Source organism: Pogoniulus pusillus, chromosome 39, assembly GCF_015220805.1.
Source record: "Pogoniulus pusillus isolate bPogPus1 chromosome 39, bPogPus1.pri, whole genome shotgun sequence".
Classification (NCBI taxonomy): Eukaryota; Metazoa; Chordata; class Aves; order Piciformes; family Lybiidae; genus Pogoniulus; species Pogoniulus pusillus.
Genome location: NC_087302.1, coordinates 7027054 through 7049220, shown reverse-complemented (window position 1 = coordinate 7049220; position 22167 = coordinate 7027054). Strand labels below are relative to the sequence as shown.

The 22167-nt window shown below is 51.4% G+C and overlaps 1 protein-coding gene across 2 annotated transcripts in view; it reads left to right on the top strand.

Moving 5' to 3' along the window:
* The window catches only part of SYT6 (synaptotagmin 6), a 36818-nt gene that overhangs the window by 2099 nt on the left and 12552 nt on the right, over nucleotides 1–22167 (top strand). The window contains exons 1-3 of one of the 2 annotated variants that reach the window (XM_064173633.1): nucleotides 7104–7257; nucleotides 18282–18618; nucleotides 21310–21868. In XM_064173633.1, the coding sequence (XP_064029703.1) occupies nucleotides 7110–7257; nucleotides 18282–18618; nucleotides 21310–21868 (1044 nt within the window). In that variant the 5' untranslated portion in view covers nucleotides 7104–7109. Of the gene's footprint in view, nucleotides 1–7103; nucleotides 7258–18281; nucleotides 18619–21309; nucleotides 21869–22167 lie in introns of those variants that run through there. The other variant, XM_064173632.1, reaches the window with a different exon arrangement.

Here is a 22167-nt window from a genome sequence, read left to right as displayed (position 1 = left end):
AGCTGGCTGCCTGCACTGGCTGCATTTGCAGCTCTCATCACTGTCTCTGCTCTGCATGACTGGGCCCATTTTTATGTCTAGACAGCACTGAGGACACCATTTGGGCCAATGAGTGCTAATAATTCTCAAATGCCTGGAGGTGAAACTGCTCCAGCAAAGGAAACAAATCTGTTTGCATTAAGTGTTAACTAAAGGGACAGTCCTGGTGGTAAGGACCTTTCCCATTAGTGTCTGGATGTTTATCTAATTATCTGCATTTATGTTTTGTCCGTTTTACACTGAAGACTTTAAGCATTTTTGCTACCAACTACCTGGAGCCCTGTGGTTGGACCTGGCAATTCCTTCCTCATAACGAGGTGCACGTCCAAAGTGAGGCTGTATAGGGCTGAGCAGTGGCACGGCTCTGGGGCAGGGGCCTGAGAGGGGGGGTGGTGAGTGCTGGGTTCCTGCCCGTGTCAGCTGTGCTGGGCTGCACATTCTCGCAGCCTGGATGCAAAGTTTGCTGGAGTAAAATCGGCCACATTTATCATCATCATGCAAAGCCAAAGGCTTCTCTGTCAGTTTGATACCTCCTGCATAAATCTATTAGCTAATGGCTGCAGCAGCTTGGCTTGTCAGGTAGCTTGATGGAGCTGATGTCGTCTGGGAGCCGGCAGACAGAGCTCTGCTGCTGCCAGAGCCGGGAGGCAGGGCTGCCCCTGCACGCCTCTGCTTGCTGCTGGACCCCGAGAGGGGTTTGGGTTGGTCTGATGTTTCCTGTGTCGCTGGAGAGCAGGATCTTCTGCTGTGGGGCTGCAAAGAAAGCAGACAGGTATCTCTAGGCTCCTCGAACTGCATCAGCCAGTGGAAAAACCCTCTGCAAGCAAAAATATTGCCGAGTAGTTCGTGTCAGAACAAAGACTTTGTGTTAGACTTTGGTTTTATGCAGCGATGATTTATTTTCGAACCGTTTTACTCGGGATGCAGGAAGTGCTCCAGTGTCTGAAGTAGCTGCTCCTCTGCTCTGCACTTTGGGTTATGTAACAGCTGATGCTCCTCGGGGGAGCCATGCAGAGCTCCTCCAACCCCGCACGGTCCTGTGCACCCAGCACGGGAGCCCTGCGGGCTGCTGCTGCCGGCAGTCGGCAGCTACGTGTCAGAAAAAATGAGGGACTCTGGCGCGGAGGGGTTGGCAGCGATGTGTCAGCGAGCATGCGAGGGGGAGCTTTGCCTGCAGTTTGGCCCGTGGTGGTGCCAGGAATAGAACTGATCTCTTGGCTGTGGGCCCTGAGATGGAGCAAGATGCAGCATCCTTTTGTTGTGCCTGTCTAAAAATCCTCCCCCGTAGCTCTCTTTGTCTGATAGCTCCTTTCTCTGCCAGTCCTCAGCTGCCGTGCAGCGATGCTGTCAGTGTGACCAGGACACAGGCATAAGCTGTGACACTGGCAATGCCTGTGATACAGGGACAATATTTGCTCTGCAGTGATGTGCCTTAAATAAGTAGATACATCACTTCTCTGCCCTGGAGGTGCAGCCAGGGCTTAGACTGTGGCTAAAAGAATCAGTGGACAACCTCTACTGAAGTGCAAAGTACCTGGCAGGTGATGCTGAGGAGCCCACACTGGCAGGCTCCCCCCGGGAGCACTTTGCTGGGCACAGTGAGTCACCCCATGTCACCTGGTCCCCTGCCCACAGAAGAGGAGCTGCTTGTGGAAAGAAACTGGCTCCAGGGTCCTCAGGGCTGCTGATAGCTCTCCCCTGGGTGCTCCTGCCTCGGGCTGCTCCCAGGGTGATTGGAGTCTCTGCTCCTTGCTGCAGCCTGCCAGCATCCCTGGGTACTGGGCACTGCGTCATGCCCTGCACAGCTCTCACCACCGTGAGGCCTGTTGTGTGCCTGTCTGCATCATCACATTGTTGCTCAGTTTGAACCAAATTGCATTAGCGACTCACTCTCAGCCTTTGCCTGAACCAGGTCCTGCTCCCCATGGGCTCACAGTGCTGGGTCTGGCTGCAAGCTGAGGCTGCCAGCCAGTCTTAGGAGGCAGTGCCAAGCAGGTGAGAGAAGCTTGATGCCACAGGCAGAGTTAAAACCAAACTGATCACTCTGAAATGAATGTGCAGAGTTGGTGGAGTGTGACTGAACCTGTGTCTTGCAGTGCTTAATGACTTTAAAGGATGGTGCATGGGAACTCACTCCAGGATCAGAGCACATCCAGGAGCAAAGCTGTGGGCTTGGTTTCCAGCTCCAGCCTTAGTGTGTTGCAACTTTCTTTAGGTTGTGTTTTTCTTGTCTCTGTGTATCCATTTGTAGGAAAGCTTTGCTGCCCTGTGGAGTAAATGGAGCACACAATGGATGATGGGCAGAGGAGCTGCAGTTTTTACCCAGGGTCACTCTGGGATCATGTGCACAGCAATCCCTGTGGGTCTCAGTGCTGTTTGTGTGCCCTCCTCAGACCCTTCCTCATGCACTGATTCACCCAGCAAAATGCTGTCCTGCTTTCCTAGGGCAGGCTGTGGAAGCTGAAGTGAGGGGAAGAAAAAAGGACAGCTGGGGAAGAGATTTTATTCTTTCCTAGCACACTTTGTCAGCTATCCTTCTGCTCCTTAATCCTGCAGTAATTCAGAGCACATTCAGTGTTTTGCCCTTCGTGTGAACTGTTCTTTTTAAACTTCATGATGCAGGCAGAACACTCTGTACGGTGCTGAGCACCTTCCTGGCACTTCACAAACGCTATTCAAACGTTAACCCCCCAAGCACCTCAGTGCTCTTGCTGCAGGCAGAGAAAGGGGTGACAAAGTGTGCAACAGATGCTTTTTTCATTGCACCTTCAGATCACAGAATCATTGAATCAACCAGGTTGAAAGAGACCTCCAAGCTCAGCCAGCCCAACCTAGCACCCAGCCCTGGCCAATCAACCAGACCATGGCACTAAGTGCTCCAGCCAGTAGTCCCTTGAAACCTCCAGGCACGGTGACTGCACCACCTCCCTGGGCAGCCCATGCCAATGCCAATCACTCTCTCTGCCAAAAACTTCCTCCTAGCATCCAGCCTCAACCTGCCTTCAGGCTGTGTCCCCTTGTTCTGTTGCTGCTTGCCTGGCAGCAGAGCCCAACCCCACCTGGCTACAGCCTCCCTTCGGGTAGTTGTAGACAGCAATGAGCTCTGCCCTGAGCCTCCTCTGCTGCAGGCTGCACACCCCCAGCTCCCTCAGCCTCTCCTCACAGGGCTGTGCTGCAGGTCCCTCCCCAGCCTTGCTGCCCTTCTCTCAACACCTTCCAGCACCTCAACATCTCTCTTGAGTTGAGGAGCCCAGAACTGGACACAGCACTCAAGGTGTGGCCTGAGCAGTGCTGAGCACAGGGGCAGAATAACCTCTCTTGTCCTTCTGGCTACACTGCTCCTGGTACAGATGGGGAAATTGCTTCAGGACTACTTTCTTTGGGAAAAAAATGATCCCTTTGACTGGTGGGAAAACTGATGATGTTCCCATTCACTGATCTAAGATGCACACAGCCACTACCTGTGAGAAGGAATGGCCTCGAGTTGCACCAAGGGCAGTTTAGATTGGATATAAGGAAAAAAAGTATTCACTGAGAGGGTCATCAGGCACTGGAACAGGCTGCTCAGTGAGGTGGGGGAGTCACCATCCCTGGAGGTGTTTAAAAGACATTTGGATGAGGAGCTTAGAGGCAGGGTCTAACAGCTGTGTACAAGTTGATGCTAGGTTATGGCTGGAGTCAATGATCTTGAGATCTTTTCCAGCCAGGTTATTCACAAAAATATGAGCAAGTTTTGAGTTTACCTCCCAGCTCTCATAATACACTTTCCTGAATGACCATTCAAGTGTATTTTGAGTAAATATAACAGTAAACATGTTTGAAGCCACCCAGGCAAGACTAATATTAGTCACTGAAGCTTGTGTTTCCAGAGGCCAGACACATGAGTGGTAGCACCTTGGGGCAAAGATCTTTCTTATTACTGAGTAATGCACTTGTAAAATGGATCTTGCCTTCCTCTGTGAGTGTCTGGTCCACCAGCAGGAAAAGAGGCAGATAAGAACTCTGTGCAGTAGATTTGGCTCAAGTAAACCATTTTTAAACCCCCTGATCTGGATGGTGTCAGGTTCAAGCCTTGCTACCAGAGGAAGATTTGCAAAACTGTATCAAAATGAGGTTAAATCCAGCAGAATAGATCCACAGAAAAGGAGTTCTATAACCTCTCTATGGACATGTCTCTGTGTGTCTGCTTACGGCTCCACAGCTGCCTCTGGCTGTGCACTCTGATGGTCCTGGTAAATAAGCTGCACCTATGGATGTCTGTGGAGTCTGTGTGCGTTTAGGAGCCCTGCGAGCACCACTCTGCATAGACGCAGGCTTGCATCTGCCTAGGCGCTGCTGGTTGACTCATTCCTGAGGCAGTGCAGGGAGCTGATCATGTTTGTAGGGTTTTTTTTTGTGGACCCTGGAGCCTCTTCCAGTGCAGCTGCAGTAGCCTCATGCATAGTCAGGGATCAGCATCTCAAACTCCATAGAAACAGGCAGCCAGATTGCTGCTGGTGTTAATTGAGTGTGCGAGCAGGCTGAGGACAGTGCCCAGGGACTGAGCTGAGGAGCAGACACCTCTTGGGTAAGTCCACATTTCTGAAGTTACTTTGTTTATTTGTGGCCTTTTAAATAAAACAGAGTCTGTTTTCCCTGACAAACAATTTGCTTCAGCAGTTTGTGTCTTTGCCTTTGAAACATTTTCTTTTGCTTTCAGCATTCTCCCTGCGTTCCTCTTGAGCCCCAGCAGGTGCTTTTAGTTAGTTCAAACCAGGGCACAGCCTGACCCCGATCCTCTCTGTCGGCTTTGGGGGGGTGGGGGGTGTGTGACTCTGGGAAGCTGGGATTTTTGTGTTTGCAGGTGTTTGTTGCTTGACATCTTTGCTGTGCTGAAGTGCTAGCGGTGTGCTGCACACAGCCTGCTGCACACACCATGCATTCACAGGCAGGCAGCAGCATCTCACATGTGTGCACTCATTGTTCAGAACCGGTGCTGGACACCTCCTGACGAAGCAGTTTGTTATTTAACCACAGTTTCAGCCAGCTTTGTGCATTCTGACCTGTTTCTTCTTCTTGCTGCTCACATTTCCAGGTACAATTGCATCTTCTTCCTTAGGACCCTGGGTTTCCATCTCGTGTCATTTAGGCAGCTCTTTCTAGCTTTCCCATGTGTTATTTCTTCTTTTGGGGGGTGTGAGAATGTGTTCCCCCTCCCTTCTTACCTATCTATTGCAAAACCAGGAAGCTGGTCTGTAACAGCCCTGACTGCTTCAGCCCAGTGAACTCACTAACGTAGCAGCCACTTAGGCTGGCACTTGTTTGGGAGATGTGGTTTGTCTCTCTGCCATGCACTGTCTTTAATTATACTTGTGCCTTGCAAAATGGCATCCTGGAGGGACACAGAAGGGATATTTGGAGTGACTGTACATTAACTCTGCACTTCCCACGTCTGTGGCAAAAAGAAAGTTATCCTGCAGGGTGGGAAACTGCAGATGCTGATGAAGCTGCCTTCCTGTTTAGTTCAGTTGGTTGTGCTGTAGCAGGTTCGTGGTTGACAGCAGCGCAGCAAAGTGTGCAATGAAGACTAAAGACAGGATGCCAGGAGCTCAGCTCCCCCTTTCAGACCCATAATTAAGATATAGCGTCCTAGAGTGCATGCTTCCACGGAACAATAACTGCCCAGAGATTCCAGCAGTGCCTCTGGCGTGTGAGTATGCCTGATTTTCTGTGCATGTCTGTAGCTGCTGTGCAGGGGTGCATGTGCTCTGGTACCGCACGGTGCTGGGGGAGCCCCTCCTCGGGCGCATCGCTGCCATACGCAGTACTTCATCTCCTGGACGTCTGCAGGCATTTGCTCTGAGTTACCTGAGCTCAGTTCTCCGGCCGGTCCGTGTCCAAACGTGCGGAGAGCATTCCGAGCAGCACGGTCTGGAGCGACAGAAGTCACTGGAAAAGGGAGAAAGGAATCTCAGCATCCGTGTAAGGAGAGTGTGGGCTCAGGCAGCCCAGCCCGCACACACGTTTCAGGGGTTAAAGATCTGTCTTTGTTACAAGGTAATGGAAGCAGCAGCAGCTGCCGGCAGCAGAGCCGCGCAGGGAGGAAGTTCCGCGGTCGGCAGCGGAGCCTGAACAAAGAAAGGCTTTTTTCACAAGTGCTGCATTCCAGCGCAGGGTCTGCGCCGAGCTGCGCTCCCGGGCAGGTGGGTGGCTGAGCACCGCTGCCGGCTGCTCGGCACCCACCGCTGCTGCTGTGCTGGGCAGACCACACCGGCGCTTGTGAGCCGGGCATCATCGGCGTGACAAGTTGAGAGGGAGAGAAAGAGAGCATGATATGGGTCTAGGTGTCTGCCTAGGGGTCTGGGTGGCTTTAACTGGCAACCTGATCTCCTGAGGGCACGGATCTGGATAACATCCAGTCTTTGCAGCATCTGGAGCCAGGGGAGCTCTGGAGGGATCCTGTGTCTCTTGGTTTGGATTTCTGTGGGGCAGCTCCAGGTAGTAGAGCTCTTCCAGCATGTTTTCATGTGGTTAGGGATGCCTCTTGTGCTGGAGGATCTCTGTGTCCCTGGATGAGGAACACTCAGCCAAAGAAAAGACTCTAGAAAGCTTCTGGGCCACCTTGTCTCATGTTTGGGGCCATCCACCCTCCCCTGGCTGAGCTCTGCTTTTTGGGGCTTCTGGATGTGTCACCTTGTGTGACTCCAGGGCTGGAAGCTGCCCAGTGCTTATGCTGGGGTAAGGATCAACACCTGTGGCAGGGTCACCCCCAGGGGTGCTGGGATGGGAAGAGACCCTAGTTCTGCTCCCAGTCAAGTTTTATCCTGAGATCTTGTCAGGGTAGCCTAATTTTAGATGTTTAGAACCAAAATGGAGTCAGTAAAAAAGAAAAGGGCAGAGAGATGTCAGCTCTGGTGTGGCAGAGCTGGGCACCAAGGTGCTGCTCAGCCTGGCTTCTGATGTCTCAAGATAGTCACAGCTTCAACTAAGTTTTTGCAGAGGAATTTTGCTGTCCAGGGTCTTTGATCTCTTACAGGAGACAGAGAGACAGTGAAAAGCCTTTGTCCATTTTGTTCACATTGCATCTTGAAATGCAGATGTGTTTCTGCACCCTAGAAGTGTCCATCTTACAGTGCTCTGCTCGTGTCCTGCATGCACAGCTCACATCATGGGAGGAAGATGATGCTCAGTGTCAATTACTGAAGCTCAGCCCAGGGCCAGTGGATTCTGTGCTGTCAGGTGAGCCTCTGATGTGAGCCTGAGTTTACCAAATTAGGTACTTTGCAAGGACTGTCACTAGCAAGCTGAGAGCTGATTTCCAGCACACCAAATTAAACAACTGCTAAAGGACAAAACTTGGCATGAAGTTGTCCACGGATCCTGTTCTAGTTCCTCTCCTGTAAAGAATTCCAGTGAGGGCTGTAAGAAGCCCTGGCACAGCTTCGTGAAGGAGGTTTTGTCTGCCCAGGAGTTCAGAGGTTGTCGTTTGTGCCTGGACTGTGGATTGCAGTCGCTTGGAACACAGGACCCTTGCAAGGTCTCCTGTGAAGCAGCTTTTCTTCATCCCTAACATGCAATAATGACATGGTTTGGGTTTTATAATCTTATATAATTACTCTCAAAATAGCTTCTGATTCATCCTTCCCTTTGAAGCTTATAGTGTGCGTTCCAATAAGCTCTTGCACGGCAGGAGCCCTGTGGTAGCAGCAAATTAATTGTTGAGAAGTTCTTCTAGAGCTAACTGAAAGTTTGGCCCAGCCAGGCTCAGCATTCCTGTCTCCACCTTCCTGCAGTCTGCTGCACTGCTGGGTGTGCTCAGGAGGCTCTGCCTGGGCTCCTGCAGAGCCTGTGCTGGCAAGAGGAAGCTGGTGGGAGCTGATAGCGCCAGACTCAGTGTCCAAGGGCTGAAGAAGCACTCAAATAGGATAAATCTCTTCCTAGCTTTGTGCAGGAGGGAGGTTGAGTGTGCAGATCTTCAAAGGGGATATTTCAGAGAGTCTGTGAATGTCTCCTTTTGGAACATCTGTGGTGTTCATCCAGGGAGGATTTCCACCTCTCTGCTGATTGGAGAGAGGAGTTTGCTGCTGAGCTGCAGGTGAACTGTGGAAGTGCTCTTCGTGCAAAACAACCTGTGGGAAGTCTTCCTGCTTCCCTCTTGTTCCACCATGCTGTCTCCTCTGGAATTATTTGTGGGTGACATCAAGTAACACAAGACAACTTGGGTATGCTCCACAGCTGGAACTGCTGCTTGCCTTCACCCAGAGATACTGTGAAGTGCACCAGGGCCATGGATGTGTGTGCCCAGTGCAGAGGTTTCTCAGGGTCTCTGGGATATTTTGTACCCTTGTGCTGTGCTGGGCAGCTGAGAGGAATGATCAAAGAATTTTGACTTCCATTACCTAGAGACAGACACAGCTCCGTGTGGTTCTTTCTGGATGGGTCATGCTACCATCTCTTTCTGTGACTTAATTTGCCTCTCTCACATGCTCTGAGACCAGCACTGAGCTGGAAATTAGAATGAAGCTTTATATTTACAGCTTAGCACAACATCCAAGCAGGTATTTACAATCTCTACAGCTGTAGACAGAAACAGATGAGTTAAAAAGGTAATACAGAAACACAACAGCCCTCCCAGAAGCCAGAGTCCCCAGGAGGGGCTCCCAACCACCTTCCACCTCCTTTCCACCCCTCTACCTTATCCTAGACTTTGCCTTATGTTCAAGGTGAGTTTGGAGAATCAGCCAGGGGGTTTAGGAAGCAGAGGAATTAGTTACACAGAGAGCAGGTTAGAGAGAGAAGGGAGGCAGCCAGAGCCAGAGAGCAACTCTGTTTGTGTTCCATCTCAGCAAGCCTATGAGTGCAGCAGACATCACCATTGTTTCCTTTCACAGCCTATCATCTAATTCCTCTCTCTAGACTATCCCAGCCAGGCTCAGGCTGGCACACAGCTGAGCTCCTGTTGGGCTGCAGGGCCGCAGCAGCTGCGGGCAGAGCTGTAAGTCACAGCTCATTCTCGCTCCTCTTGCTCAGACCAATCTCTGAATGGGGGCAGTTCTGGAGGGTCTAAGAAAACTCAGGGGCTCATGACTTGTGGATTTGCAGGTGACAGATGTCCCTCTCCAGATCTTGCTGCCTGACTTGCTGCTACAGAGGGGCTGCTCTGCAGCCCTTATTGCACCCACAGCATGAGATAGCGTCTGAGGGGCGGCAGAAGCTCTGCTCGGTCTGTAGTTGTTTCCTGACCTGATCCTTTAACATCAGCTGAGAATCTGAGGAAGTCTTTTCTCCTCTCTACCCACCCAAGCCTCTGTGATCCTGTTTGAGCAGCAGCCCCTGCTGCAGTGCCTCACGACACATCCAGCTCCTGTGCTGCCAGGCTGCCTCTGAAGAGCAAATTGACTCGAGTTAGACTTTGAAGTGACAGCTGCTAATTACTTGTCTAGCTCCAGAATATTTTAGGATGTGTTCCTCTGCTTCACAGCTGCCTAGGGAGCACAACCAGTGCATCAAGAGGAGAAGTGTTGCTCAAGTTCCAGATGACAACCAAACGGTGGTGAGCAGGCCTGAAGGTGTGGCAGTGAAGACCTGAGCAGAGAGGTGGCACAGTGCCACCATCAGAGGCGATTATGGAGCAGCCTGCAGTGCTTCCATGCTCCCTGCAGATCCCAGTGCCCACTGAGCTGTGGGCTCTGCTAAACAGAGCTGCTTGCTGGCACAAGGGCTTGAAGCTGTGTTGGGTGATCTGTGTTGTCAGCTCTGTTAGCATCCCACAGCTGTGGCATGCTCATGGAGGGGATAAAGAGCTGGCTAAGACCTGCTGCTGCACTGCAGCTCACCTCCATCCAAAGCAGCGTTTCACCACTTATCAGACAACTGATTTCCTTTCCACAGTCCCTGTGGGGAGTGCTCTGCTTGCTGCTATGCTCCACGGTGCCTGGCAGGGTTTGCTCTGACCTGTACTCCCAAGGAGGAGGTTCCCTTGCTCTGCTGTGGTGCTCATTTTGGTTTTGGCTGTGCTGCTGCTGGGTCCTTTATCATTAGGTTTCTGTTCCCTCAGTCCTTGCTTCTTTCTCTGTGTAGCTTCAAAGCTGAATAGCATTGCTAAATAAACACATCTCTAGCTAGGATTTAATGGAAACCTCTTTCTTTTCCCCTGCTGTTGTCCTGTGCTCCTCTCTGCCCTCGCCCCGGGCATCTGAGATTCGCAGTTCCTCATGCCCAATTTCCAGCCCTCAGCTAATCAGACTTACATTGCTGATGCTTCTCGATTGAGAGCAAATTAGATCAGCAGTTGGTGGGTGCCTCACGTGGTCTTTTGTAGCCCCAGAGCTGCCTGTCTTCTCCTCCAGCAATAACTCTTGTAGTAATCCATCATTTGAATGCATGTTCCCTACAAAGCCCTGCAGAAATAGAACAATGTAGTCTCAAAAGCACTGTTGATAGAATAATGTAGCAGAAAATGGACAGAGAAGCCTGGAAATCTCTCCCAACATGGCATGAGCAAGGGCTGGTGAATTACACTGGGAAACCAGCCACTCAGCCAGTCAGGTGAGGGTGAGGTACATCACCATCACTCCCTGCTACTGGGCTCTGCATCTCCTCTGATTGCTGTGCATTTGCTGTGGAAAGGTCTCCCGTGCTCCAGGTGATAGCTCAGAAGAGCTGGGAGCAGCTCTTTCAGCTGAAAGAAATCTGGTGTGGAGCAAGCCAGCCAGAGCTCTCCCTGCTGCTGAAATTTTCCATTGGCCCCTGGAGAACTCCCCAGTCAGAACCTCTCGCAGGGAAGATGTCCCTTTGCTCTCGACAGCCTCGGGGCAGAGGCTTTGGCTGTGTCTTGGGACAGTGATGAAGCTGTGGCACCCAAGATGCTGCCACTGCCAACCTCAGAAAGTCAGGTCAAATTGCCTTTGCTGCTTTGGTGAGGAGGCTGTGCTGAAGGTGCTCCAGGGCCTGCAGAAACCCATCTGGCCTCTTGCAGGTCCCAAGGGGCTCCAGAAAGGGGACTGCTGGGTCAGTGGCAAAGATCCTGGTGCTTGGTAACCGCTCACAGCAGATGAGCTCTTCCAGCATAAGCCTGGTCCCAGGCTGGGCTTATGCCTATAAGCATCTAATTTTTTTACCCTCCTTGAACTTCCACTCAGGGCATTTGAATCTTGTTTAAATGCAAAAGCAGCTGGAATGATTAATAGATGCTGGAGTGCTGAGAGCCACCAAGCGTGTTTTGTTTCCTCTGTGGGGAGTGGGTGGCAGGAAAGCCAAATTACATCTTCCAGGTATTAAATATAACTCTTCACATTAAACTTGGAGCTGTCCATGAATCTCTTTACTGCCAGTAAAAGCTACTTCACAGTAATAAAAGTCACTGTTGCCATAATTAGACCAATATTGTCCTGCAGCTAATAGGCTGTTGTAATCATGGCTTTGTCGTGTTATTAATCGTTTTCTGTTTGGACTTTGCTAATTATCCCCTTTGGTAACTCAGTTTGGGTATTATGAAGTCATCAGGGACATAAAGCTGAAAGGTACTTCCACCATATTCTCTTAATTAGTTCCCACCCAAGATGAAGCACAATGGTCAGTGGCACTGCCAGCTGCTTTCTGAGGGCATGGGGAGGGGCCAGGTGAGGCTGGACCAGCCCAGACATGATCCCTCTTGGCTGAATCTGCTTCTAGCTTTACAGTTTGAAATTGCTCCACTGTCCCTCTGCCCTGCCCTGAGCCATCTCCTCTTTTATTTGGAAGGCAGTAGGAAGGAGTCACCTTCTCAAAGTTTCATAGCTTTGAGCCATTCCCTGAGCTTTGTTGGAAGATTCAGCAGCAGGGTTTAGATGTTACAAAACCAGTGAGAACAGAAGCCAAGCTGAAAGAGAATCAGAGAACCACAGAGGAAGGCAACTGTTTTCTGGTGGAGTTAGATTGCAGCCCTTTGCTCTCCTGGGATCCCCACAGCAGCCCTTTGCTCTCCTGGGATCCCCACTGCAGCCCTTTGCTCTCCTGGGATCCCCACAGCAGCCCTTTGCTCTCCTGGGGTCCCCACTATCTGCTGTTGACTTCAGGATTTTCTGCAGTGAGATTGTTCACTGCTTGAATCCTCCACCAAGCACTCATGGCCATCAGCCTGGTTTGGATTTCAGTGCTTGGCTATGAGCTGATCTCTCATCTTGTGTCCCTTGCCACTGGCTTGAGTGCTGTGTCCAGTTCTGGGCTCCTCAATTCAAGAGAGATGTTGGAGTGCTGGAAGGTGTTGAGATAAGGGCAGCAAGGCTGGGGAGGGGCCTGGAGCACAGCCCTGTGAAGAGAGGCTGAGGGAGCTGGGGGTGTGCAGCCTGAAGAAGGCTCAGGGCAGAGCTCATTGCTGTCTGCAGCTGCCTGAAGGGAGGCTGTAGCCAGGTAGGGTTGGGCTCTGCTGCCAGGCAAGCAGCAATAGAACAAGGGGACACAGCCTGAAGCTGTGCCAAGGGAGGTTGAGGCTGGGTGTTAGGAGGAAGTTGTTGGCAGAGAGAGTGATTGGCATTGGAATGGGCTGCCCAGGGAGGTGGTGGAGTGGCTGTGCCTGGAGGTGTTGAAGCCAAGCCTGGCTGGGGCACTTAGTGCCATGGTCTGGTTGCTTGGCCAGGGCTGGGTGCTAGGTTGGACTGGATGAGCTTGGAGCTCTCTTCCCACCTGCTTGGTTCTATGATTCTATGACTTGAAGTGTCCCTCATGCCCCTGTGGTGTGCTGGTCTTGCCACTGCTCCTGCTGATGCCAGGAGCATGGTGCTGCCCATGCTGCCCTTCACCACTGGAGAGGAGCAGTCCTGGGCTGCACAGCTGCTGAGAGTCACCCAGGCAGCTTCCCACCACCCTTGTCCCTCTCTCCTTTGCAGACACACAGCTGCTGCTGCTGCTGCTGCTGCAGGGAAACCAAAGTGCTGTGTTTTTGTAACTCGTGGGTCTGAGCTCTCTGTGCTGTCTCCAAAGACCTTGATTCATTGGTTTGCCTTCTGCTGGGCTGCAGGGGTGGGAGTTCAGTGTCTCTGTTGACTCAATTGTGATGTTTAGCAGAACCTCCCACTGCATAAGTGCTGATAAATGAGCATTTATCACTACCCTCTCGGCTGCAGCCTGCTTTCTCCTGTTCACTAAAGGAAAACAGAGCACAGACCATGATTCACAGCCTTCCCATGGATGTGCCAGTCTCTGACCTGGCAGCAAGTGGCTTTCTGGTTTAGAAAGCTCTGTTCCTCTCTCCATCAGCTGCTCTGATGGGGAACTGTGCTACAGCTCAGCAAAAGATACTCCTGGCTGAAGGGAGCCTTGCTCTGGTTCTCCTGCTGTGGAAATGCTTTTGGTGAAGGTCCTGGCTTTGCAATGAAGGAGCAGGACTGTGGCTGGTGGCTGTCCATGGCCACTTCTGGGGCACTGCTGCAGAGCATAGCAGTGCTTTGTGTCTGTAGGGATTGGGACAAAGTCTCTGTTTCCATCTGAGAGCTCCTCTGGGAAGAGGCTCTTGCTCACAGAGGGGAGTGAGAGAGACTGGAAAAGAGCCATGAGAATTTGCATTGGCCTCCTCCTGCTTCCAAGCTTTACCTTTTTCATCACAAGTTGTAAGAAAATCCATTTTCCACCATGGCAGTTCCTGCTGTGCCTCTTGGGCAAGCTGGGTGAGGATGAGGAACCAGCACCTCGGTAGGCAAGGGAGGGTGGAGTAGGCAAGTGAGGAATGGAGGAAGCTGCTGAGCATTTCTGCAGCTCTGCTGACCTGAGAACACAGCCACAAATAGAATCATAGAATCAGCCAGGTTGGAAGAGAGCTCCAAGCTCAGCCAGCCCAACCTAGCACCCAGCCCTGGCCAAGCAACCAGACCATGGCCTCATTCAGGCTTGGCTTCAACACCTCCAGGCACAGCCACTCCACCACCTCCCTGGGCAGCCCATTCCAATGCCAATCACTCTCTCTGCCAACAACTTCCTCCTAACATCCAGCCTCAACCTCCCTTGGCACAGCTTCAGGCTGTGTCCCCTTGTTCTGTTGCTGCTTGCCTGGCAGCAGAGCCCAACCCCACCTGGCTACAGCCTCCCTTGAGGTGGCTGCAGGCAGCAATGAGCTCTGCCCTGAGCCTCCTCTGCTGCAGGCTGCACCCCCCCAGCTCCCTCAGCCTCTCCTCACAGGGCTGTGCTCCAGGCCCCTCCCCAGCCTTGCTGCCCTTCTCCAAACACCTTCCAGCACCTCAACATCTCTCTTGAATTGAGGAGCCCAGCACTGGACACAGCTGATACCTTCTTAGAGAAGAATAGAATAGAAACATCACTCTTGTGTTCCTCCTCAGGTGAGATCTTTCTGAGAACAACAAGGAGCTGCTGTCCCTTGCTGGTGGCAGCGATGCCAACAAGCAGCTGGGAAGATCCCAGGAGCTGGCTGCAGTGCAGGAAAGGTCAGGTCTGGAGGCTGGACTATTCCTGTGGCACTCTGTGCTGGAGGGAGCAATTCCTGACTTTCTCTCTCCCCTCCACCCAGGAAGCCTTGGCTCTGTGGGGTAACATAAACCAGCAAGTCTCTGCCCTGGACTGAGATGTCCTTTTGGGCTGCTCTGTCCTTTGGAGGATCAGGCCTCACCTCCATCCTTGCTAGGAATGTCCAAGTAATCTCTGGCCCTGCTGGCTGAGGAATGATCTTGGGTGGCTGAGGAATGATCTTGGGTGGCTGAGGAATGATCTTGGCTTTCAGGGTTTTTTCTAAGCTGAAGGACCTTTAAACTCTGCCAGTTTGAACACTGGCTGGTTTTTCAAAGGAACTGATATCTTCACATTCATAAGAGAAAGCTCATTAAGTCAATTAAGGTCAGCTCTGTCCAAGTGATATTTCAGTTTAATAAGTCATGGAAAAAAAAATCTTGGGCAATTCAATGCCATCTTCAGACAAAGCAATATCCTTCACAGGCAGCTGCTTCAAAATGTCTGCAAAGCCCTGAGCCCTTCTGCTTGTGTTTCATGGGAGCTGTCAGAGGGAAGAGTAGGAGGTCATGCAGAAAAGTCTCTGTGAATCCTGTCAAAGACATTGTGAGTGCCAGCTCAGCCAGGAGGGACAGGAGCTGAGAGCTTTCTCAAGCTGGCAACAGGTTTTCAGCAGTGCTAAGTGATTAGTCCTGATGCTTGCTGTTAATGAGGCTGCAGTGCTGGCAGGGTCATGCGTGCTGGAGAACGTCCCTGGAACGGGCAGGAGCATCTTAAGGGAGGTGATAGGTTCTGCATTGCAGCCATTTCCTTTGCAGCAACAAAGGCTGCTTGCAAAAAGTCCAGGTTCTGAAGTTCCCTTATGAAACTGGCAGTGAGCTTCCTGGGCACAATTCCAAGGCTAAACTCAAAGTTAGAGGGAAGTGGTACCTCTGTGCTCGCTGCTTGGGCCAGAATTCGTTTAGCCAAATCTCCAAGGAGGCTCCGCTGCCGACTTGTACAATCCTATTTATTATTGATTAAGACAGGACCTATCTGCTCACCCCAGCAGTGATCTGTGTTTCCACTTGGGAGCTGCAGCAGGAGATAAATGGTGCAGCCTGACCTGTGCAGGAGGCTGGAGAGGGAGAGGAAAAGTTGCAAAAGCTTCTGGATGGTCTTTTCCCTGCCAACTTCCAGCCAGGGCAGCTGTGGACTGTCAGGAAGCTTTGCCTCAAGCTCTCAGTGATTTTCCTAAGCTGGGAGCATTTTCCCTGGGGTACCAGAAGCAACAGATGCTTTTCCAGGTGTTCGGCAGAGCTGCCTTGTGCTGGGGGAGATGTCCCATCTTGTGTCTGTTGCTTCCTTGAGATTCCACTTACAGGCACTGATGCAACCCCCCCAAGTGTATAGTAGCTGTTGTTAGCATCATGGCAGCAGAGATCCAGCACACAAATGGATTCATTTGCTGTTGTGGTTCACCAGTGGGGATGGGCTGAGGGTTGGTGCTTGCTTTGTTTGTTTCTTTCTTCATTTGATTTGATTTGATTCTTTTTATTTATTTTATTATTGTTATTTGCTTTGTTTTTTAACATAACTTTAAAGTTCAGCTATTTTGTCCAGGTCAGACCCTGAGTCTTCCCTCATATTTCATTAAACATTAAGTGTCTTATTACAGCTAATGTATAGTTATGACCAAAGGAAACATGAAAGGAGGCTGTAGCCAGGTGGGAGTTGATCTCTTCTGCCAGGCAGCCAGCAACAGAACAAGGGGACACAGCCTGAAGCTGTGCCAGGGGAGGTTGAGGCTGGATGTTAGGAGGAAGTTGTTGGCAGAGAGAGTGATTGGCATTGGAATGGGCTGCCCAGGGAGGTGGTGGAGTGGCTGTGCCTGGAGGTGTTGAAGCCAAGCCTGGCTGGGGCACTTAGTGCCATGGTCTGGTTGCTTGGCCAGGGCTGGGTACTAGGTTGTGCTGGATGAGCTCAGAGTTCTTTTCCAACGTGATTGATTCTGTGATTCTAAGGTGGTCTTACAGCTTCTGTTTAAGGTAAAGCATATGTCAGGGACCCCATTCACAGCAGCTGTGATGAAACACAGATTTGAGTTTCCCACTTTGTCTTTTAAGAGCTAAAGTGCCTGGTAAGGATGAATTTTCACAGACACCCTTCTCCCCCCCCCCCAAGTCCCATCATAGGGGGAGTCAGAAGTGTCCCCTGCTTTGTGGTCCAAGCAGACACCCAAGCAGAGGCTAGTGAGGGGCAGAGGTTATTGTGTGTTACCTGCTGAAGTGTTTGGTGTTTTCCTGCCTGTCTGTCTGCCCTGAGTTGCACTTTGGTGGTTTAAGGAGTGTGGCTTTATGGCCACTACAGAGCACAGCAGGAAATCAGGGCTCTGTCCATGAACTCACAGTGATCTGTGACTGAATCATGCTCAATCCTGGCACTGCAGACTGAACTCCAGTGCAAAATTTATCTTCATCCTCAGGGAATGATATTTTTTTGTGGTTCTAAACTAATGGGTTTGGGAATTAATACACTGTAAAAAAATGAACTCCAAGCACCCAAAACTCAAAATGTTTTCTCTTGATGAAGTGCTGTGAATCATTTCACAGTCTTGATCACTTCTATCTATCTATTTATAAATATCTTCCCTTTCCCCTGATCCTTCACCCATAGAATCATAGAATCAACCAGGTGGGAAGAGACCTCCAAGCTCATCCAATCCAACCTAGCACCCAGCCCTGCCCAATCAACCAGACCATGGCATTAAGTGACCTCCAGGGACAGTGATTCCACCACCTCCCTGGGCAGCCCATTCCAATGCCAATCACTCTCTCTGCCAACAACTTCCTCCTAACATCCAGCCTAGACCTTCCCTGGCACAACTTGAGACTGTGTCCCCTTCTTCTGTTGCTGCTTGCCTGGGAGAGGAGCCCAATTCCACCTGGCTACAGCCTCCCTTCAGGTAGTTGTAGAGAGCAATGAGCTCTGCCCTGAGCCTCCTCTGCTGCAGGCTGCACACCCCCAGCTCCCTCAGGCTCTCCTCACAGGCCTTGTGTTCCAGGCATGGGAGCTATTTCCTCCCTAGGAAAAGGATAGAAATGCTGAAATACATCACATAGGAGGTAAAAGAGACTCAGCTGCTGTGCTGTTCAGGATAAGGAAGAACATGTAGTGCTTGCTGTACAGCCTCCTCCTATGCTCGGGTTTGCTGCATCAGCAGCTTGTGGGTTTGTGTTTTGGGTTGTTTTATTTGTGCTGGCATTTGCTTTCTGTTCCCTGTGAGCACATCTGGGTAAGATGTGAGTGCTGATAGTACAACAGCAATCTGCTTCCAGGATCATGCTTGCTAGATGTATTTTTTTTAAGCACAGAGTCTGAGCACCTGTGGCACAAAGCAAAAAAAAAAGAGGCAGTTTCAGTTGGTAAGCAGAGGAGCTTGTTTCTGCCGTGTAGTTCTGCAGCTCTTCTTGATTCCAGACTCAGCAGCCTGCCGGAGCCGTGGAACAAAGCAGGGATGGTGGTTTGCAGCCAGTCTAGCAGCATGGCACAGCCCTTCCTAGCCCCAGCCACCTGCAGACACCCTTTTCTCTCCAGATGTTTCTGGGGCAGGGAGCAGTCCCAAATCTGTCAGGGAGTGCTCCCTTGGATTGCACTCCTGCTTGCAGAACCTGCCAAGAGCTCTCTGTTAGCCATGGTGTGAATCAGTTTGGACCGTTTCTATCAGTCGCAGCATGAATCACTTTGGACTTCCTTCCCTTTACTTATGGCTTTCTCACCGTATTTCTTTTCTCTTCTCCTTTCCCACTCCTCCCCTCTCTCTGTCACTGTTGCCTTCTCTCCCTCTGTAGAGCTCTCCATCAGCCTCCTTGCAGTGATAGTTATTGTGTGTGGACTGGCCCTGGTGGCAGTTTTTCTCTTTCTCTTTTGGAAGCTGTGCTGGGTTCCCTGGAGGAACAAGGCCATTTCTTCCACCCTGGCCGTCCTGCAGGGCGAGGCAGGCTGCAGCAAGGAGAACATGGCAGACAAGCTGAAGGACGTGGGGGCTGTGAGCTTCCTGGAGGCAGCGGTGAAGATCAGCCACACCTCCCCTGACATCCCCGCAGAGGTCCAGATGTCCATGAAGGACCACATCATGCGGCGCACGCGGATCCAGCGGCAGACGACGGAGCCTGCATCCTCCACCAGGTGAGCTCCTCAGCCTGGACCAATACCTGCAGGGTGAGCGCCAGGAGGCTGGAGCCAGGCTCTGCTGGGTGATGCCCAGTGACAGGAAAAGGGGCAGTGGTGGAAGCTGAGGCAGAGAAAGTTACATTTAAACATGAGGAGGATTTTTTTTTCCCCTGTGAGGGTGACAGAGCCTGGCACAGGCTGCCCAGGGGGGCTGTGGAGTCTCCCTCTCTGGAGATACTCAAAGCTTGCCTGGATGTGTTCCTGTGTGATCTGGTATAGGAGATCCTGCTCTGGGAGGGGAGTTGAACTGGAAGAGTTTTGGAGGTCCCTCCCAGCCCCTGACATTCTGTGATTCTGTGATTCTGTGATTCTGAGTGGACACAGCTCCTGTGGACACTGCTCCTCAGGGAGCTGGGAGAGGCATTCAGTGGAGTTCCAGGTTCAGCTACCTGCAAGGGGGCTGAAGGAAGTGCTCCCAGGTGCAGGCTGGGTTGCGTTCCAAGGAGTGGTCACTAACCAATTCCTGTCTTAAAGCCCTCTTAACAAAATGAAGAATTCAAGCCCTGTTATTGTGACTTGACCTCATTGTGTCAAGCCATTGGTGTGCTTTGGAGGCTTTAATTTGGTTCCTGCATGTGAGGCAGGCTGAGCTATCGATGATGGTTTGCTGTCAGACAGAATTAGCCCTCTCTGCTCTCTCTTGCTGTTGTGGATCTCAGCAGGAGCAATCGGATAAGCAGAACTGGTGCTCGCTGGCTGCACAGCTTGGGAGCAGCTGTGCCAGGGCACTGCATGGCTCTGCCTCAGCTGGGGACAGGCCTGTGAACATCTCACTCAGTGGCTCAGGAACAGGCTCTACAAACCGTGGGACACCTTGGCAGCAATACTGAGAAATACGGTACCTCTTCTTGGCACCGAGGGCTGTGAAAGTAGGGCAGGAGAGGAGGATGGCAGGGCCCTGGCTGTGCCCCAGCGCTCCTGCTCACTCTGCTGGCCATGGCCATGGTGCGTGCCAGAGTGGCACTGCCAAAGGAGACATTGCTCAGAAAATCAGCTGCAGACTTGCAGGATTAATAAGGCACTGATCTCAGCCTCCTGTTTGAGGAAGCTGGAGTTAAGCTCAATGTGGCCACAACTGCCATAGTGCCACACACTCCTCTATTTAACTGCTCTGCTCTTTGGACAGCTGGTGGCCTCTCTGTCGTGCACACACTCCTGCTGCTGTCATTACACCTTTCCAGCAGAGGGGAAAGCAAAAGCTCAGCCTGTCTAAATTAGGACAAACAAAGTAGGACTCAGCTGTACGTGGGAAGGTTTCAAATCCATTTTCTCGAGTGAAAGAGCCCAGCATGAAACAGGCAGGCAGCCAGATCCAGGGACTCTGGGGAACAACCTCAGCCATTTGGGATCCCTGACTCTCAGCCTAGCCTAATCCAGGCCAAAATGCCTTTGAGGAAAGAAGTGAGGTCTCAGAGCACCACTTATCACCAAAAGTTAGTGCTCTGTCTGTGCAGGTTCTTAGTGTGGTTAAATAACTCCAAGCTCTGCTCTTGTAAACAGCAGATAACCTGAGCTAATGCTGTGAGTCCACAGAAAGCTTTTATGCTTTGCTTAGATAAAGCTTTGCTTACACACAGTGTCCCTCATGCCCGAGGAGAGCTTAAGGCTGGAGGCAGCTCCCAGGTGAGGCTCTGCTCTCCTCCCTGTCAGGAATTATCTACCAGCTTCTGAAGAGAGACTGCTGGGGAAGTTTGGGAGCACCAATACCCAGAATAAAACCTAACTTTCTGAGCTGGTTGTGGTTGTCTCACTTTATTTATTCGGCCTGAAGGAAGCTTAGTGCCAGCAGCTTGGAACTGCAAGGACTAAATTTCTCCACCCTGGCTTGCCTGTGGCTTGGTTAAGGTGTTGTTGGGTCTCATATATTTAGCAGTGTGCTGGTTTGGGTGTTCCCTGCTGCCCCAGACTAGACTCAGCTGGCTCTGGAAATATGAATGGAGCTTATATTTACAGCTGGCACAAGATACAAGCAGATAGTTACAGTGTATACAGTTATAGACAGAAATAGACAAGGTAAAAAGGTAATACAGGAACACAACTCCCCTCCCAGAAACCTGAGTCCCCAGGAGGGGTTCCCAACCGCCCCTGCACCTTCCCCCTGCCCCTCTCAACCTTCCCCCAGTCCCAAGGAAGAATGGAGGTTTGGTCAGGGGGTTAGGAACCAAGATGGATTAGTCAGAAAAAAATAGAGGGTGAGGTTAGAGAGTAAGATGCAGCTCAGAGCTCACCAGCAGCAGAAGTGAGAGACTCCCTTGTCTATGCTTTGCTTTCTGTTTTTATGCATCTCAGCAAGCCTATGAGGGAAGCAGCCATCACCATCATTTTCCTTCCACAGCCTCTAATCTTGTTCTTTTCACCAAAACATTCTAGCTAGCTTCAAACTAGCACAAGCAGTGGGCTGTTAGCTGTGTGACAGGGGAAGAAGTGAAGCTTGCCACTCTGAGAGGTAGGAAATTTGCTGGGCTGGTTCCTATGCCCACCGAGTTTGTTCATTTCCACCACAGAGGTGGCTCCTGCAGCGGTCAGGAGCACCTGGCACACTCTTTCTTGTGCTCTCTCTGCTTCCTAGCATCAGTAACCCAGCAGAGGAAAAAGAGAGAGAGATGCCCTTGGAATACCACACTCACTTGTGTCCTCCTGCTGCAGGCACATCTCCTTCAAGAGGCACCTTCCTCGGCAGATGCACGTGTCCAGCGTGGACTACGGCATGGAGGCGCCGGCGGTGGCTGAGCAGCCCACCAGCATCGGGCGCATCAAGCCTGAGCTCTACAAGCAAAAATCTGTTGACTCCGAGGACCCTAAAAAAGAAGCATCCAAAACTTGTGGGAAAATCAACTTCACCCTCAAGTACGACTACGAGACGGAGACGCTGACTGTCCGAATTCTCAGGGCTTTCGACCTGCCAGCCAAAGACTTCTGCGGCAGCTCCGATCCCTACGTGAAGATCTACCTCCTGCCGGACAGAAAGCGCAAGTTCCAGACGCGAGTCCACAGGAAGACTCTGAACCCCACCTTCGACGAGTCCTTCCACTTCCCTGTGCCCCACGAGGAGCTGGTGAGCAGGAAGCTCCACCTGAGCGTCTTTGACTTCGACAGGTTCTCCAGGCACGACATGATAGGAGAAGTGATACTGGAGAACTTGTTTGAGGCCTCGGACCTCTCGCAGGAGACTTCCATCTGGAAGGACATTCAGTACGCAACGACAGTGAGTACCTGCCTTGGCTCTTCCCTGCGCTGCGGAGCGTGGTCCCTCAGTGTGTGCAGGACAGCTATTGAGTAGGAACAGAGCCTGAAGGGGGTAGGGGTAGGTGGGTTGAATTCCCTCTGAAGGCAAAGTCAAGCAGAGAAGGCTCAGTCACAGCCACTCCCAGTGTTGCAGGCAGCTGGCAGAAGTCACCTTCCCACATCGATCGCCGAGCACAGAAGCAGTGACATTAACCTCTACATAATAGCTGTCTGCTCCTCTGCTGGCCTCCCAGGAGGACCTGGCTGATTCTGAGGGCA